Below are 16,994 nucleotides of genomic sequence, written 5' to 3'. Positions count from 1 at the left end.
GCCTACGCAAATGGATAAAAAGATCCATAAAAGCGAGACACCGCTAATGGAAACCATATCATGAAAGAAGGTATTAAATACCCATTGCATAGATCAATTGGAGGCGGTTGATCCATGGCAAGAACCTCGACTCGGTGGTGAACTGAAGAGTCATTTCTAGGTTGGGTAGCGGTGCTCTGTTTTCCAAGTGTCGTTCTCTCTTTTGATCTAGTTTGACTCACTTGCGTGGATTGTTCTGTATGTTGGTTTCTTACCCTCTATGTTATAAATTCCTTAGCATATGAGAGAATTTGCTTGAGTTTTAAATGCACTGCATGTGGCGTTAATGAGATGATTTTATGGATGCACATAAATGAAATTCTAATTACAGTCACAGTATGTGGATCTTATGTAGAATTGGTGTTAACCTGTCTTTTGTTAAGATAGTGAATAGTCGTGCTTGAGTCGCTATGCAAATTTGTTAATTGTGGTTAAGGCTCGACTGTATAAACTATGGTACAAGTTATTTGTGCTATGCATCCAATGCTGCACTTCTGATTAATTGTGCATAATCCCTAAGATACACATGTTAACGTGTCATGCAACTGTGGCAGACGGATTATTGATTATGTATGATAAATGATTTTGTTTTGAAACAGTAGAGCCTATGGTTCGGGTTATCTAATATATGCATTATGCATTATAGGATGAATTGCATCCATTGAGGCGTTCTAATTATTTATTCGTATTGCATAAGATATATATCGGTGGTACTTTCGGCCATGACAATAGGAATATGAACATGCTATATGGCAAAGCTAGTTATTGTAAATGGATGACCTGATCTCCATAAATGTTGGATTGAATCCTCAAAGGAGGGATACTCGAATGTGGGATATTGAATAATATTGATTGATTCCTCCTCTGTGATGTGATGTAGGCATGGGTAGAAGTGCTTGTGTTAGCTTTGTTATGAGGTAGTTGTATATGAACGCGTGTGACAACCATTACATCTAAATTTATTACAAGCTAAAATTAGTAAAGGAAACCAATATGTTGCCTTTAATACTGTGGCTAGGAGGTGTCTACTGAAAGAGGACCCAAAGTTGATCATAATTCATGGAACAAGGTACCAATCAACCTTAAGCACAATGCAAGAATAGGATGAAAACCTTAAGCATGACCACCAACTCATCGAATGGCCTTGAGGCTGCAATATGCAAGAAGAGGATGAAAAACATTGACTTTGAAAGCTTTTACAACCAGAGAACCTTAAAACCCCAACTCCCTCCTTAGGACAAGTGTATTTGAGTTTACCAAGAGTTGGCTTCCAACACACCCAACGCTCAATGCCAAACATGACATGGTACACTAAAACACAAAGACCGTAAAACCTTTCAACATATCGACAAAGTACACATTCTTCCTTGAAATACACATTCTAAAGAAACCCACAAATGACTTCTCCTCATTTTGAGGATGGTACATAAGTTAAATTGGATTGCATAGGGATTTCTTAACACAGGGTTCAAAATTATTACAACAATATACTCATTAATCACTAAATATGTCATTTGTAGGAATTGCAGTTAGGTGGGGAGGATAACACTCCTATCCATTTTTAAAGCTACACCCAATTAATAAGTTCTCCATGTGCCACAATAAATGAAATTTTTATGACTATAGTGACACATCCCTCGAGATTTCCTTCCACACCAACACTTTTATCCATGAACTAAAGAGTGACTATTTCATTATTATATTATACATACATATTAATATAAGCATTAAAATTTGTATTCCTTTGTAAAAAATGCTAGTCCAAGAGATACATTTGATCACCTTGTCTTGTATCCAATATCCAATGTTGACCCCTATATCCTTAGATCTAGAGTGAAGGTTTCATTTCTAATGTTGTGTTTGAGCTTAAATTCTAATTAAATATTTGGGTTAGCCAAGGTCATTACTTAACTTAATGGCTTTGCAATATACAATGTATCATATTTTTTTTAAGTTCAATTGGTGAGATATGTCTGGGGGATTGAACTTTCGATCACTTGGATACACAAGGGCTTGCCAACATGCTTTTTTCCAATTGTGCTACTACCCTCAGAAAATATACAATGTATCATATTAACATCCACTTAAACCAAATTGACTTTTGGGACACATGTCTCTTTGATGATGAAGGGAATCCAATTATGTGATGTCAAACACATTCCCTCACAAACACTCACAAAGACCCTACACTTTTTAGGGTTCGAACCTAGGTTGTCTGTTATGAAACCAACTCACAAAAAGATAGAAAAGATAGATCAACAACTTAGAAATCAGCTTCTTCGAGGGGGCAACCTCCTTTACATTACACAAAAGAACAATTATTGGATGATACAAATGACAAAGCCTCATTTCTATATATAGGAGTCTAAGGGGTCACAATATAATCAAAGTCAACATAACAATAATATAAGGGCACAAAAATAACAATAGTGGGCTTCTATGGGGCACAATAATAGCAATATGGGGACAATAAGGGCACAACAATAACAGTAAGGGCCACAATGACACTAGTAATGGGGGAATCACTAGTGTTATAGGGACCTAACATTGTCTATATGGAAACACTGTATAATTTTGAATTTATTTATTGTAGATTTGTACATAGATGGATATTCCTTTCTTTGCATTTATCTTTTAGACTTCTTGCTTTCACCAATTGATTTAGAGCTTATGGAGTCTCAAGTAGCACCAATCCCCTTGCTTCTATTGGATTGAATAACATGATTTCTCTTTTGAAATCCATAATATCTCATTCACATGCTTCCTATTTCTCCCATAAGACTTTAGCACAGACTCCATGATCATGTTTGTGTCCCTCTTAATAACGCACTCCTTGGAAGGGGCCATAACATCTTTTATTAGGACTAAACTTGGATGTCTCTTATTTCTTTCCCTTTGATTCTTCATTCAATCATACCACCCATCAACTTGTTATTTTTCCATTTTTCTTATAATGACCTTTGTTGTTGGGAAGGTGCCTTTCAAGTATTTTGTCTTTGCATATAGATACACATAAAGTATCATTATTTTAATCTAATGGACGTGGTTGTTAAAATCACCAATATTTAATTAAATATGCATTGTTATACCTTTGCTCAAGTCAACTTCAATTCAAATTCTAACACATGTGTGTATACCCTTCCTTGCTTAGTTTGTATATTGTTGTAAGTCCCCAATATATTTATGTTGGCTTTTGAAAGATCATCTCATCCCAAAATAAGTAGGGGGGATTCAATATTCAAATCCGGCAGAGTGGGGTTGAAGAAATGGATATTGAAGATGGATTCAATTATAGAAACTATCTTTTGAAAAAAGGTTAGTTTTGCCCCAAAAAGAAAGTCCCTCCTTTGAGACCCAAAGCCCACTAAACCCCAATTAAGAGTGTTGTTAAGTATTGCTCCAATATAAAATTTCTCAAATTCTCGTCTCCTTGTAAGAAGAAAAACTCTAGCTATTCTCGCTTTCCAATGTAACATTTCTGCAATTTTATGTATTCTCCTCTCCCGATAAAAAATAAAAACTCTAGCTATTCTCGCTTTCTACATGTAACATTTCTTGCATTAAGGGTTCCCTGTATTATGAGTGCGAAGAAGCTTACCGTATACTAATTACTAATTTGGAAATAAATACATGGGGTGTCTTTCTCGTCCCCTCAGTTGAAGAATGGAATTGGCACATACAATCCTACCTTGTGCAACCTCCAACTTAGCAGAATTTCGTCACATACTTAAAAAGGAAGAGCATGTAAATATTCATGCACACTCTAACATCAACATCAATGGCGATGCCTATCTCATCCATTTTCGTAGCCCAACTGTAGCTTCCACTACCATTAAATGCAAAACCACTAACAAACAGAAACAGACACAGAAGCCAAACGCCGTTATTGATACTTACGAAGGTGTGGCTTCATATTTGCAAGCTTGTACACACATATTCAGATTTGGGTTTCATGGAAATATTTTCTTGCTAAGCAAACTAATAAACCTCTATACAAAGTCGACCGCATGAATTATGCACGACTGGTTTTTGAAAATTCCCCTAAATGGGACTGTGTTTTATGGAATGTGCCCATCAGAGGGTACGCCATGAATGGACCCTGTGAGGAAGCCCTCCTACTCTATTCCCAAATGCGACAGAAAGGCATACAACCCGATGAACTCATTCTTCCCTTTATTCTGAAGGGGATGAAGGTTCATCATTTTATAATAAGAGTCGGATTGGATTGCAATCTATTTGTGGGGAACGCCCTTCTTGCTCTATATGCAAAATGTGGAAGTATAGAGAACGCACGCCAAGTGTTTAACAAAATGTGTGAGAGAGATATGGTGTCATGGAACTCTATGATTGTTGGATATTCTCAGAATGGACATGCCTATGAGGCATTGATGCTTTTCCATCAAATGCTGCTAGAGGAGGTGGTACCGGGTCCCGTTACTATGGTTAGTGTTCTCCGAGCATGTACATAGGTCGAAGCTCTTCAACGAGGTAAGTGTGTGCATAGTTACATGATTAGAAATGAGATTGAGATCAAAATCTTTGTAGATACCTCCCTCACAGATCTCTATTCGAAATGTGCAAGTATTGAAATGGCACGTCTATTGTTTGACAAAATGTCTTGACAGAGATGTTGTGGCATGACTGCATGCAGTCAAAACACCCACGAATGTGATGTAGGTTGGCTTCACGCCACTGTGCTCCATTTGAGAAAAGAGCCCAAGAGCATTTTCAGCATGCCCGTTCATACCAAGACCCTCAATAATGTCTTGACCGTTTCAGAGGGGCTATTGCGAGGTTTGCGTAATGGAGTTCGGACAGATTCAGGACGGGGGGGGGGTTTCTGCATTTTAAGACGGTGATTCGAGGTTTTTTTTCTGAAGCATAAAATCTCTGTAGCGAAAATGAAGTCTTCTCTGAGGAAGCTGCGAGGGTTTTCACTCAGCAAACATGGAGTTAAAGAGAAACTGGGCGCGGTCTATCACAGCCAGAAGCAGCAGCAGCTGCCACCTCCGGCTTCCCTGGACGAGCTCGTTCAAGCTTCCCAGGTACCGATTTCATGGATCATTTTTCAAGTTAGGGCATGCTGTTGCGTTATTTATATTTTCAAGAAAATTGAGCTTTTTCCTTTAAAAGAATTCGCGATAAAGAGGTTCTTGTTGCGTTTTAGAGATAGCCTGTGACGAATGATTTTCAAAAATGAAATGCGAAGCGTTAGTTCTCTTGATGAGTTCAGAATGTAGTGATTTCTTTGATAAATTGTAAAGTTAGGACAGGTTATGATATTTCAGGTTTCAAGCATGGAAGTTGAGCTTTGCCTTAAAATGAATTGCATTTTCTTTTTGCCCAAAACGGTTTTCTTCGAGTTATGCAGATCGAATTTAGGCGATGATTTAATCATCTAGACAATTCTAGAGGTTTATTAAACCCGTCCTAACTTAAAAAAATATAGTGCATGAAATCACTACATCCTAGACTTCTAACATTTAATCCCAATGTTTTTTACACTGGATCTGTAAACCCGATAACAATCACTTCCGACGTAGCATTTCAATTTCTTTAAAAGCAAAGCGCGGTTCGATGCTTAAAACTTCCAATATCACAACAGCCTGTCCTAACTTTAGAGATAATCAATGAGGTATTCATTTAAAAGCAAAACTCTATGGCCGTGTGTGAAACTAAAATATCACGACAGCCTGTCCTAAGTTCATAGATAATCACTTAAGTGTTCCTTTCGAATGAAAGATTAATTTCCATGGGTAAGAGTTCAAATATCAGGATAGCCTGTCTTAACTTCACAGATAATCAATGAAGTCGCTAGATAGAAAATCCTAGAAGTTTTTGATCACAGTGGCGGAAAGAACATAACTTGTTAGGTCATTGAGATGTTGCCTTTGGCAATCGGTGACCCCAGGGCTTGATCTCGTCACCTCTGGCTGGCATGTGTAAAGGGCTATCATGCTATGTTGAGGGTTGATTGTTATGTTATTTGAAGTTTTATGCATGTAGGTTGAGCTTTACCTTCAAATGAATTGTAGCATTATGTTAAAAGGGTTCTCGTTGAGTCTTTGTTGTTAACGATTTGCTAAGTTGATCAAATTTAGGGCTGTAAACATGAATCATCACGCTTCTAGATAATGCGAGAACTTTTGTGTGTTATGTAACATGTTGAAGTGCAGAACTGAGTGGCTCGTTGAGAGGTTTACTTTTGCAATTGCTGATTCTGCACAGTTTGAACTTGTGACCTCTGGCTGGCATGTGACAAGGGCTAATCGTATGACTCGCTGAACCTAAATTGAGTGAAAAATACAGCTCAAAACACTTCAAGTCAATGAGAAGCCATCTGCTTTGGAGGAATTAAATTGTCTATGAAATTTAAATACAGAAATTTTGAGTCTTAATTAGCTTAATGTTGCTTAGGTTCCATTCCCAGAAAATGATTGGCATTAGGAAGTTTGAATCTCTTTTCATTCAACAGTGCTGTTTAGATAATATCTCAGCACAGTCGTCTTCAATATCGTTTCATGCTGCATGCTTTGATTTTTAGGGTAATTAAGATTTTATTAAAATACAACTTGTAACAAAATGAGGATAATAATGGTTTCCCCTGTTGATTCTGAGTATGTGCTATATTTTTCATTGCTTTACATCTTTCAAAAAAAGAGAGGACTTTAACATCTCCTTACTTGAAATTTCTGGTTTAAACCCTTATATGTTCATATTGAATATTTTGTTGCATGTGCTGTTAATCAGGCATAAGTTTTATTTAGTTCTGAGTAAATATTGCAGCTCAAAGTACAACAAACCTAAACTTATAAAAGTTTCATTCTAACACTTTTTCATCCAACTTTTAATTTACTATTAACAACCACTGAAAGTCGTCCCCATTCTACTAATCAGCTATAGTTAGCTTATCTTAATTAATTAAGCGTAAGTTGTATCCAGTTCCAAGCAAAATGCTGCAGTTCAAAGTACAACAAATATACTAATAAAAATCATATTCTAACCTTTTGCTATCCAACACATTATCTTAAAATTTATATCCATGAATAACCTGTGGCAGTCATTCCTAATCTAGTAAGTACTAAGCAGCTAGAGTTAGCTTATCTAAAACTACTTCTACATCATGCATTTGCCATTTTAAACACAAAGTCAAATTCTTTTTCGTTATTGAGAGTGTTTATGCTAAAGACAATAAGGGTGGCTCTTAAGTTTTTTGTTTATGTGCTCCAGAATCTCCTCTACAGTAAGCGAAACCATTCTAGGTGCGGGGTAGGATGTGCAGGGTTGAGAGGGAGACAGATGCTACTTGCCTTCCTTTGTTCTCTCGACTCAGCAACTTGTCTGTTTGCTAAACATTAGAGGAATTTTTAACCTTTTAGAAGTTGATTATATGGGAGAAGACAGTCATGATTCAAAATAATAAACTTATGTTCTTTAATGAAATACCACTGGAGTGTTTTTGGTCATTCGTACTGAAAGAATTTTTGGTCATTCTTACTTTCATCTACATTTTTGTAATTAACTTGTACTTCAGACTCTTTTTTTTTTAATTTTTTTTTTTCAACTCGTGTCTCCCATATCTCTCTTACTTTCCAACTATGTTGCATGGAGAGTCAACATGTGCCTGATGACAAATCCCTTGTACCCTGCATTCCAGTGTTTTGGGGACTTAAAAATGGCTTGGGAATGTCCCAGAATAGCTAGGGGCATCATTGGAGACATGGGAACTTCTAGGGCATTCCCAATCTGTCTCTCACAAAAATATCTGGGACAGTCAACTGACCCTTGAACCTACTGACAGTTCAAGATTATATCTATATATATAGATATATATAACCTAAATCCATCCCTGCACCTGCCTGAAGTCTAAATCCTACCTGCTTCTAATTTTCTAAATCCTACCTGTCATCTCAGCATATCATTCTAAAATTGTTCTCATCAATTCCTTTCTGCGGCGCTGGCACTCACAGACTCCAGTGCATCATACTCTCAGTCAATACTTGCTATTCCTCTGCAATTCTTATCCCTGACTGTATTTATAATCTTTATCAATGTCAGGGGGGTGGGCATCAACGACGGCTTTTGGGATCTATTTAAATTTTCTCTTTGAATTTATTTAAATTCTTATTCACAGTGTTTCTTATTTGCAATTGGAATTTATTTAAATGTTTTATATTTATCATGGTGAATTAAGAAAAAATATTATTATTATTATATTTAATATTTTATTATTTTCAAAATTTTAAATATTTATGATTACTATTACTATTATTATTATAATATATAAAATAATTTATATATTATTGCCATCTCCAACTTTCTGTCCCCTGAAAAATTTGGGGGTGCACTCTGGTGGTTCCGGAAACTTACCCACCATCCCTGCTACCCCCTGTCCCAAAGCCAGTGCGACATAGCTTTCTAACTATGTGTTCGCTGCAGCAAGGTGGTACAATTCGAGTTCAATTACTTTTTCCAGAAAGGCAGAAACAAGTTAGTTGCTTGCAGTTGTCTCAAGTTATTTTGCTTCATTGAATAGAGTGAGAAGTCCTCATGAGTCAAGGCCAGTATAATCCCCATGAGATTTGAACCTTTCTGAACATTGCAAGTATGAATTCTATTCACCATTTGGACTGACCATGGAGAGTAGTTGCCTAAGATACAACTGTTTGCAGCTGAGTTAAGGTTACTTTTCACTAATAAATAAACTAAGCTAAATAAAAGTGATTTGTAGACTGGTCATCTAGCATTCCATGAATTCTATTTTACAATTTTGTGGAACTTCCTATTCTTTCTATAGAATTCTGTGGAACTAAATATTCTTTTCATCCTCCCCAAGTTAATGGTTTATTCAATCTACTGCTATTGTATTTTACAGGATTGGTCTGTCCTGATCTATATCCCAGGTTAAATGGAATAATTTTCAATTATCTTGGAGTGTATAAGATGTTTAAAACAGAGAAATGGTTTGTAAATTCTTTAGTACTTCCTCTAAGATTGAAAAAAGCAGAGGCTGGTCAATTTCTATTTGATTTACTCTTGCTCCCAGAGTTCATTGTGAAAGTCTTGGATGAGATTTTTCTTAATTTTTTTTTTAATTTTATTTATCAGGCAGGGATAAGTGGCTTTTATGTTAATTTCTTGTGATTGCAGAATGGTTCCGAGGTTAATAATTTTTTTCGCAGTTATAGCTGGAATCCATTTATTGATAACCTATGTTCCTTCTTGTAATATTCTACATAATATTTGACTTTTTTTTTTTTCAAAGAAAAAAAATGTATATATTAATTAGGCAAAAATATATGCATCTTCTGACTGGAAACTGATTTTTCAGTTTTGCCAAAATCATGACTGGCTGTTTTCTAATCTTCCCAAAAAAAAATATTTGACATTGGTCATCCTGTTGATACAAATTACCTTTTTGTCATTTGCGTTATCCTTAGGCAGAATTGTTTGCAGGAGGCTTGAAATTTCCATTAGTTCCTGTGTAAGTTCACATACTAAGGATTTAGGGTAAGTGTTGCACCATTTTCTTGATCTACACATTACAGAAGCGTCGACCCTAAATCAAGGTGAACAACTTGCTTGGCAAGTTGAATAAATTCTGCCCTAATTGCTTGACGTTCAGGGCTACAAATCTAATTCTTTTCAGATCTGAATCTGTTTATGAGAGATAAAACACACAAATGGCATAATAATCATTTATTGCTCATCATAACATTCAAATGCATGAGATCCACGCCTTCCAAGTCACTTTCATGATGGAACAATTGACTGCATAAACAGTTTAATTTTTAGCCTGTTTCCATTGCTTTCTTGCAATCATTCTGATAAATCTAGCAACAGAGAACATCTCCAAGGACAGAGTCATGCCAAAACAAGATGAACAATTTGAATAATATAATTGGAATGATCTATGTTATTGAAGTTCGATGTCTGGAGTTTGAGATCACATTATTCTAATCTGCAAGTATTCATGATGGGTTTGGTATTTTATAGCTTGATACATCTTCTAAAGACTCACATTAACGCATGAACAAGCCTATCTCTCTGCCCTTTGGAATTTAGGAACAAGGTTTGCTACTCTGCAACTAGATCACACTCTGCTCTGTCAAAACGTTTCCTTTTTGAAAATTTTTGCATGACTGATATCTCAGGTATATCCAAAACTAAATCAGTGCTGATAACAGCCCAAACATCCACTCAATAATACTAGCATCACACTGGTTCTATCTTCTGTTACTAGGAGTTCAAGTACTAGCTTTTACTGCAGAATTCTTGAGATCATGCTAACGTCCTGAATGATCAAACTTTGGGGTTTATTTGCATAATTGTTATGTAAACTTTCTTGTTTTGGAACTAGTATATATCTTCTATTTTTTATTTTTATTTTTTATTATTATTATTGTGGATGCATTGTTTTACATACATAGTCTTGTGCTTTGGTGCTGGTGTCTTTCTGTCATATCTGAACATCATTAATGTGTTTATTTGGCACTAGTTTGACCATTGTATGTTGGAATCTAAACTTTGATTTCATTTACAGCACTGCTCTCTTGAATTTTGGAAAATTTTGACATTGTTTCAAATTTGATTCATATTTGAAATAACACTTGAATGCTCATTAATTGGTATACATCTGGAAGCACTAAGGGAGCATTTCTATGTTGTTTCATCATTTACACAGGGTACTTCCTAACTGTTATTCTACCCCGGATTCAGAGGAGCAGCCAAGATTTTATCCATAGTTTCTTTCCTTCCAACTTTAGATGGGATCTCACCTCAACCTTCTGCCTTGGTGGTCAATCAACATCTTTGATGCCTGTTCGGGGTTGTGCCATATTAGGTTACAGATCATACATAATCAGACCGAGTTATGGACCAGCTCCAGACAGATCCAGAGTATGGCGCCTTCCACCCATTAGGGGTAAATCAGCTCCAGACTGATCCAGAGTATGACACCTTCCACCTATTAGACTAGGCCATACATAATCAGAGCGAGTTATGGACCAGCTCCAGACAGATACTTTGCAGATCCAAAGTATGGCACCTTCCACCCATTAGGGGTAAACCAGCTCCAGATAGATCCAGAGTATGGCACCTTCCACCCATTAGGGGTAAACCAGCTCCAGACTGATCCAGAGTATGGCACCTTCCACCCATTAGGGGTAAACCAGCTCCAGACTGATCCAAAGTATGGCACCTTTCACCTATTAGACTAGCCCTACATTCAGCAGAGCAGAGATAATATTTTCAAGAGTTTCCTTGCTTGGACATTAGATGATAGGAGAGAATTTTGCATATGTTCTTAGGATGCTTTTGTGTAGATTATAGTGGGTTGGTAAGGGATCCCCCTCCCCAAACACCCTATCAGCATAGTTAAGACTTGATTTTAGGGTGGCTTTAATTATCTCTGGTAATAGAAAATGATACGGAGGATTGTGCATAACCCACCCCCTTTTTGATTCCAATAAGCAGAGGTGGTCACTATGGTAATCCGATTTCAATTTGTAGTTAGAAAATGGGGTCACAACTTTCCATATTTTTTGTTTTGTTTTGTCTTTTTACATCAAACAATAGTATATTTATTAGAACCATAGTCAACTAAACAAACAGGAAACAATTTATTTGACAGGTGGAAGAAGTGATAGGCTTAGAGCAATTGAATTGTAGGCCATGCTTCTTGACAAATTGATGAATAGATGTCTCCTTACTTGAGATTTAGGTTGGCACCATGGCACCATCCTGTCCATCATTATACACTAATATTGTCATTATCTTCTTCACTGTGAATGACTGGCCTATTCCCTACAAATAGATCTGGGCATAGAGGAGCCAATCCAAGAACAGTAATCTCTAGCACAAGACAATATTAATGATCTAAATACCTAATCCTGAAGCTTGAGTTTGATTTTTCTCTACTGGTTCTGAATCTCTGATTGAGAATCTACCACTCGTCATTATCAAACCTTCTCCTTCATCATTGGCATCAGCTGCACTGCTGAGGTACGTTGGTTGGTTGTCATTGGACTTGAGAGCTTGAAGTTTCAAATGATTATAGTAACAGACAGCCAGAAAAGCCAGTCCACACCCACTCAAGTTTATGACTGTAACCTTTTCATTTATTACAGACAAAGATTATGTTATGAGCAGCCAGTCCTTGACAAGACCAACAACATTCATAGTCAAGGCTGAAGTCTTTCCTATCAGAAGAAACACTGCAAGATTAAGAGCCAAGGCACAAGCAGAATGTCATGTAATCCAAATCAAAGGAAGAGACCCTGATTATCAGAAATGGGTATTCTACTAAGGCCCAGGGGGTGCTGAGAAAAACAAGGCAACAAGGAGCAACAAAGATGTGATGGGATTCAACTTAATCCCTTTTGATGTTCGTGGAATTTGTATGAGAACCAATTGGGTAGTCTCACATGCAACTGCACTTAACAGGAGAATCACCTCCCATGCATTCATCTTGGCCTCCCCATAAGCTGAAATAGTAACTCGAATGGATATGGCCAACATATTGGCCTCGGGCTCACCTTTATAAGCTTCTTTCTTCAGGGAAACCACAATCAAATACACAACAATGGGAATTAGAGCTTTCAGCATTTCAAATAATGATACTGAGAGGAAAACATAGGCAGAATTTGAAAACCAGAGACCCAAAGAATACACTTATCAATACTATGGGTTCAACGAGCTTGAAGACTCTTACAATAGCAATAGCCAGTGTTGAGTAGAAGCCCATGTGAATCATGGTGGGACTGATCACACTAAAGTTGTCAAGCAATGGCAACTCCAATGGATATGGCTAACATATTGGCCATGGCCTCACCTTTATAATATTCTTTCTTCAGGGGAACTGCAATCGAATGCATATCAAATGGGCACAAGAGCTTTCAACATTTGAAATATCGATACTTTGAGAGACATGCACCAAAGGCTGCATCATTTAGGATTTGTACTCAGTTTAGGTGTCATATTCAAGGGGAAGTTGTTATGCTTTCCACCACTTCATAGATTGTTAGAGGGATGAAACAAAAGAGGCTCCCTCTTGAGGCTAGATTATGTCATTCATATTAGCTGTGTTGTTGATGTCCTAGCTCAGCCAGGTCTTGCCAAAACTCTGTTGAGGTTCAAAATTTATTATAAACTGAAATGTCTTCACAAGAATTGACCTCATAAAATGCCATAATCACAAGATATTCCATACATGGCTGTGATTATGGCTCGCAAGACCCTTAGAATTTGAGCAATGAGGCTCGCAACATCACTTATGATTATGCACTCTACAATTCTGTGACCAGCTGAATGTCAAGCAATTGAACCGCGATTTAAATCCTATTTTGTCAGCAACAAGTACTATACTTTGTCTTTATTTAGTGTAAAGAACCAAGCACTTATTCTGCTCATCTATAGAAGGGACAATGGTTGTTTGCCTATGAGGTATAAGGAAATCCTATCAGATGTTTTGTATTTTCGTATGGAATTGAATCATACTCCTGCACACTGTAACATTCATATATATCAACCTGTAGAGGCTTTAATAACACCTAGTATTCTGGTTAGTGATTTTATTGGACCTCATGTGCATATCCTACATGCACAAGATGGACTATTCATATGTTACAAGGTATTATTCTTATTATTTAGGGTGTACATCTTCAGGTGCTCAAGAACGATTACTAGAACAGTCAGTTAATTCTGCAATTTAAAGGATGAAAAAGGAGGTTATAGGAGTCTAGTTTTGGTTCTCATCCACAATGTCACACTAGTCTGCCTGGGCATGGTTCTCATGGTTTAATAGTGACTTGAGGAGTCATAATACCACAGATCACTAAACACGAACAGCTAAGGTAGCCCAAGGACAATAGCCATCTTTACACATTAATTAACAGGTCTTACATTAATTATCCTAGGGGGTTTTAATACTTCCAAATGCTTAAAAAACAGTTAGCAGAGCATTCACATTACACATTCCAGCAATCTTTTCTATAAACCAACCAAATGCAGTCAGGAGAGCCCTCCTTTTACACTATACAACCTTATTGTTAGTATGATCAACCTTATTTTAATATATAGTGTGACAAACCGTATGTGACAGGCAGGTGGAAAACTTTTCTCGCAATTGACTAAGCGACGTCCTGCGAGCCAGACTTGAGACGGAAACCCTCGTCAGAAGTTTATTCTTGGCTCTTTTCCAAACAAATGAAGAGTCAATGAGGTTTTGTGTAATCACTTCTGGTATCGTATTGGGTTATTTTTAGAAGCGATAATTGGATTCGGATTCTCATCGAGTGAGTTGTTCTGCTTTCTCAATTTGAGAGGGTTTGTTTGGAGGGAAAAACGAAAGAGGACATACAAGAATAGTGAGGGGAAAGATGCAGAGGAAGAGGATTGAGAACATCGCCAGCAGGCAGGCTACATTTTCCAAACGTAGGTGGATTGCTGAAGGAAGCTTACGAGCTCTCGGTGCTCTGCACTGCAGAAGTTGAACTTGTGATTTTCTCCCTAGCAGGAAAGCACTATGAACTGTTTTTTAGTGCAAATCCTACTATTTTGATTCTAATAATCATGGCTATGGAAACCTCATGAGATTCTTACTAATAACCCCGGTGGTGCAAGCCCTAGTAAGCTCGATGTTGAAAAACTTAGTGTAAAACCTCCAAATCGCTGGTTTTGTTGTAGTGCTTATTGGAGAGTATATAAAAAATTTCACACCTTTTTATGAGATATGGGAGGAAAACATGTTAAAGATTTTTAATAAATATAAAATTTCCAAAATGATGCTAGTTACGTGTGATTCTTTTTTCATTGTTTGTGATTATGAAAAATGAAACTCAATGTTTTTTCATTAGTGCACACATATTTCATTATATAATTGCATATAGAAAAATCATTCCAGAGCCGATAACAATAAAAATGAAGAATTTATGGTCCAACGTTATATTTAAGGGAGATGTTTAAGGATGACGTTTGAATTTTGTTTTTCATTTTAAGACATTTGGAGCAAATATTAGGAAGGACTTTGAGAAAGGATTGTCCTTGATTTTCAAAAATGGAGTTGTTCCTTTCTAGCCATATGCCCCAAGTGACCATCAAAGGGAGAGCTCATATGTTTTTTGGATGTTTTCTTTATAGCCATTTTTTTACACACATCCATAGAGTCCCCATGCCATTGATGTGAATTACTTGTTCGGTTTTTTTTAACCAAAATTTTTAACCAAACAAGATAAATTAAAAAAATGCCTCAAGATCAAAGACTGAAACAAAGACCTATTGACATACCTTTTAAAGTATGGAAAGAACTTGTAAAATCATATGAGAAGTTGGATGCACAAAGAAAAGCCGGCAATGAGAGCAATCAGGTATTGAATTTTTCATTAAACATTATTTAGAATGTATTAATACTTATAAGTATCTTAGACATGTATTTGTGTGAAAATAAATTGAATTGGTTTATGTTTAAGGACAAGGCATCCAAGGCGAGGTTAACCAAGACAAAAGTCACTCATCGTAGTGGCCAGAAAGGTTTAAAAGCACTGATAACAACCTTTGTAAGTATATTAAACATGTGATATTTTTTTAATAAATTTTGTACTAGAAGAAAGTCATTGTTATCTAATTTCTCCCTATTTACTGATTGATAGGAACTAAAATATGGAAGACCTCCAAATCATTTGGAAAAGGAGGTGCTGCAGCAAAAGAGATGGGTTGAATTTGTTGTTTGGATGGACTCTATGGTATGTAATTTTAGTTGGATTTCCAATATACTTTTAAACCATATTTTCATTTTATTTTTTAGTACTATTAGATATTATATCTTACCTCATTTTATGGTTAACATTGTATAACAAAAACATGCGTTGTGTTATGTAATTAATACTAACATGTAATATTGATTTTTTTTGTCAGAATGCTATAGGTAATGATTGCCAAGACGATGATCCAAATTATGTTCAACATATATCAGGAGATGATGAGGATGAGGATGAGGATGATGGTGGTGAAGGAGGAGATGATGATGATAGTTGCGGTGTTGGTGATGATGTGGATCAGAGTAATGAGGATGGTCAAGATGATCATGAGGATGATCTTGGTGGTGGTAGCTAGGCATGCACATGCATTGTTTTTTATGAAGAAATTATTGTGTAGAATGACAAATGTTGTTATGTTTAGATGGGTGTTGTGAATTTACCCTATATCAATGAGACATTTTGATTTTGTAATCATACGATGAGTTTGATTTATGTATGTTGTTAATTTATCGTAGAATAACGATATTCATGAAATATTTTGATTTGTTAATCATATTTGAATTTTACTTGTTTTGATTAAAAATAATACTGATTTTATTAGTATTATGTTGCTATTTTATACATGTTTTGAAAATTGTTAATGACACATTGTTATTTTTTTGGATGGATGTTGTCAATTTCTCTTAAATTTCTTTACAAATGATTTTGAATTGTGATATCTGCTTTAATGATATTTAGAAACTATCATATATTTCACTATGAATCTATAAAGGGGGTCATATATGTAAAGAAAAATATACTCTATATAAGAAGTCAAATGCGGATGTAACCATGGATGCAAAATTGGATGTTAAACTAGGAATTAATACAAAATGCAAACAACTGACATACAAAGTGTTTTAAATTAGAAGTGAAAAATTGTGCAATAGTTGACACAAAGAAGGGAACAAAACATGGCATACAAAAGGATATCAAATTGGGCAAAAACAAGGACACATAAATGGGCACCAAATTAGATGCAAAAAAAGACAACAACTAGATGTAAAATAAGATGCAAAGTTGAGCGTTAAAAAGAAGCAAAAAACGTTACAAATTAATATGCCAAATGATGATGCAAATAATGGTGTAAATTTGGGATGCAAACTTGGGTGCAAAAAAAGGAAAAAAAAAGATGTAAGAAAAGACATAAAACAAGATGCA

At 36.0% G+C, this 16,994-nt stretch overlaps 2 protein-coding genes across 4 annotated transcripts; both read left to right on the top strand.

The window, feature by feature from the left end:
• Positions 1 to 4,046: 4,046 nt before the first annotated feature.
• Positions 4,047 to 4,898, top strand: LOC149169126 (pentatricopeptide repeat-containing protein At3g22690-like). The gene is made up of 2 exons (XM_089425087.1): positions 4,047 to 4,481; positions 4,665 to 4,898. Exons 1-2 carry the CDS (start codon positions 4,047 to 4,049, stop codon positions 4,896 to 4,898), a joined length of 669 nt encoding a protein of 222 aa, XP_089281213.1.
• On the top strand, positions 4,399 to 16,193 carry LOC149169125 (uncharacterized). 3 transcript variants are annotated; one of them, XM_089427023.1, is made up of 5 exons: positions 4,399 to 4,527; positions 4,691 to 5,084; positions 15,507 to 15,593; positions 15,687 to 15,779; positions 15,952 to 16,193. In XM_089427023.1, the coding sequence occupies exons 2-5, from the start codon at positions 4,941 to 4,943 to the stop codon at positions 16,147 to 16,149; spliced, it is 522 nt and encodes a 173-aa protein (XP_089283149.1). In that variant the 5' UTR covers positions 4,399 to 4,527; positions 4,691 to 4,940; the 3' UTR covers positions 16,150 to 16,193. The 3 variants fall into 3 exon arrangements, with proteins under 3 accessions (XP_089283149.1, XP_089283151.1, XP_089283150.1); XM_089427025.1 differs by lacking the exon at positions 15,507 to 15,593; XM_089427024.1 differs by lacking the exon at positions 4,399 to 4,527 and having other exon boundaries at positions 4,669 to 5,084.
• The last annotated feature ends 801 nt before the right edge of the window (positions 16,194 to 16,994 follow it).

This window comes from Pinus tabuliformis, chromosome 4_2 (genome assembly GCF_031772625.1).
Source record: "Pinus tabuliformis cultivar Carrire ecotype Pingquan chromosome 4_2, CPIR1, whole genome shotgun sequence".
NCBI classification, from domain to species: Eukaryota; Viridiplantae; Streptophyta; class Pinopsida; order Pinales; family Pinaceae; genus Pinus; species Pinus tabuliformis.
This window is presented reverse-complemented; position numbering and strand designations above follow the sequence as displayed.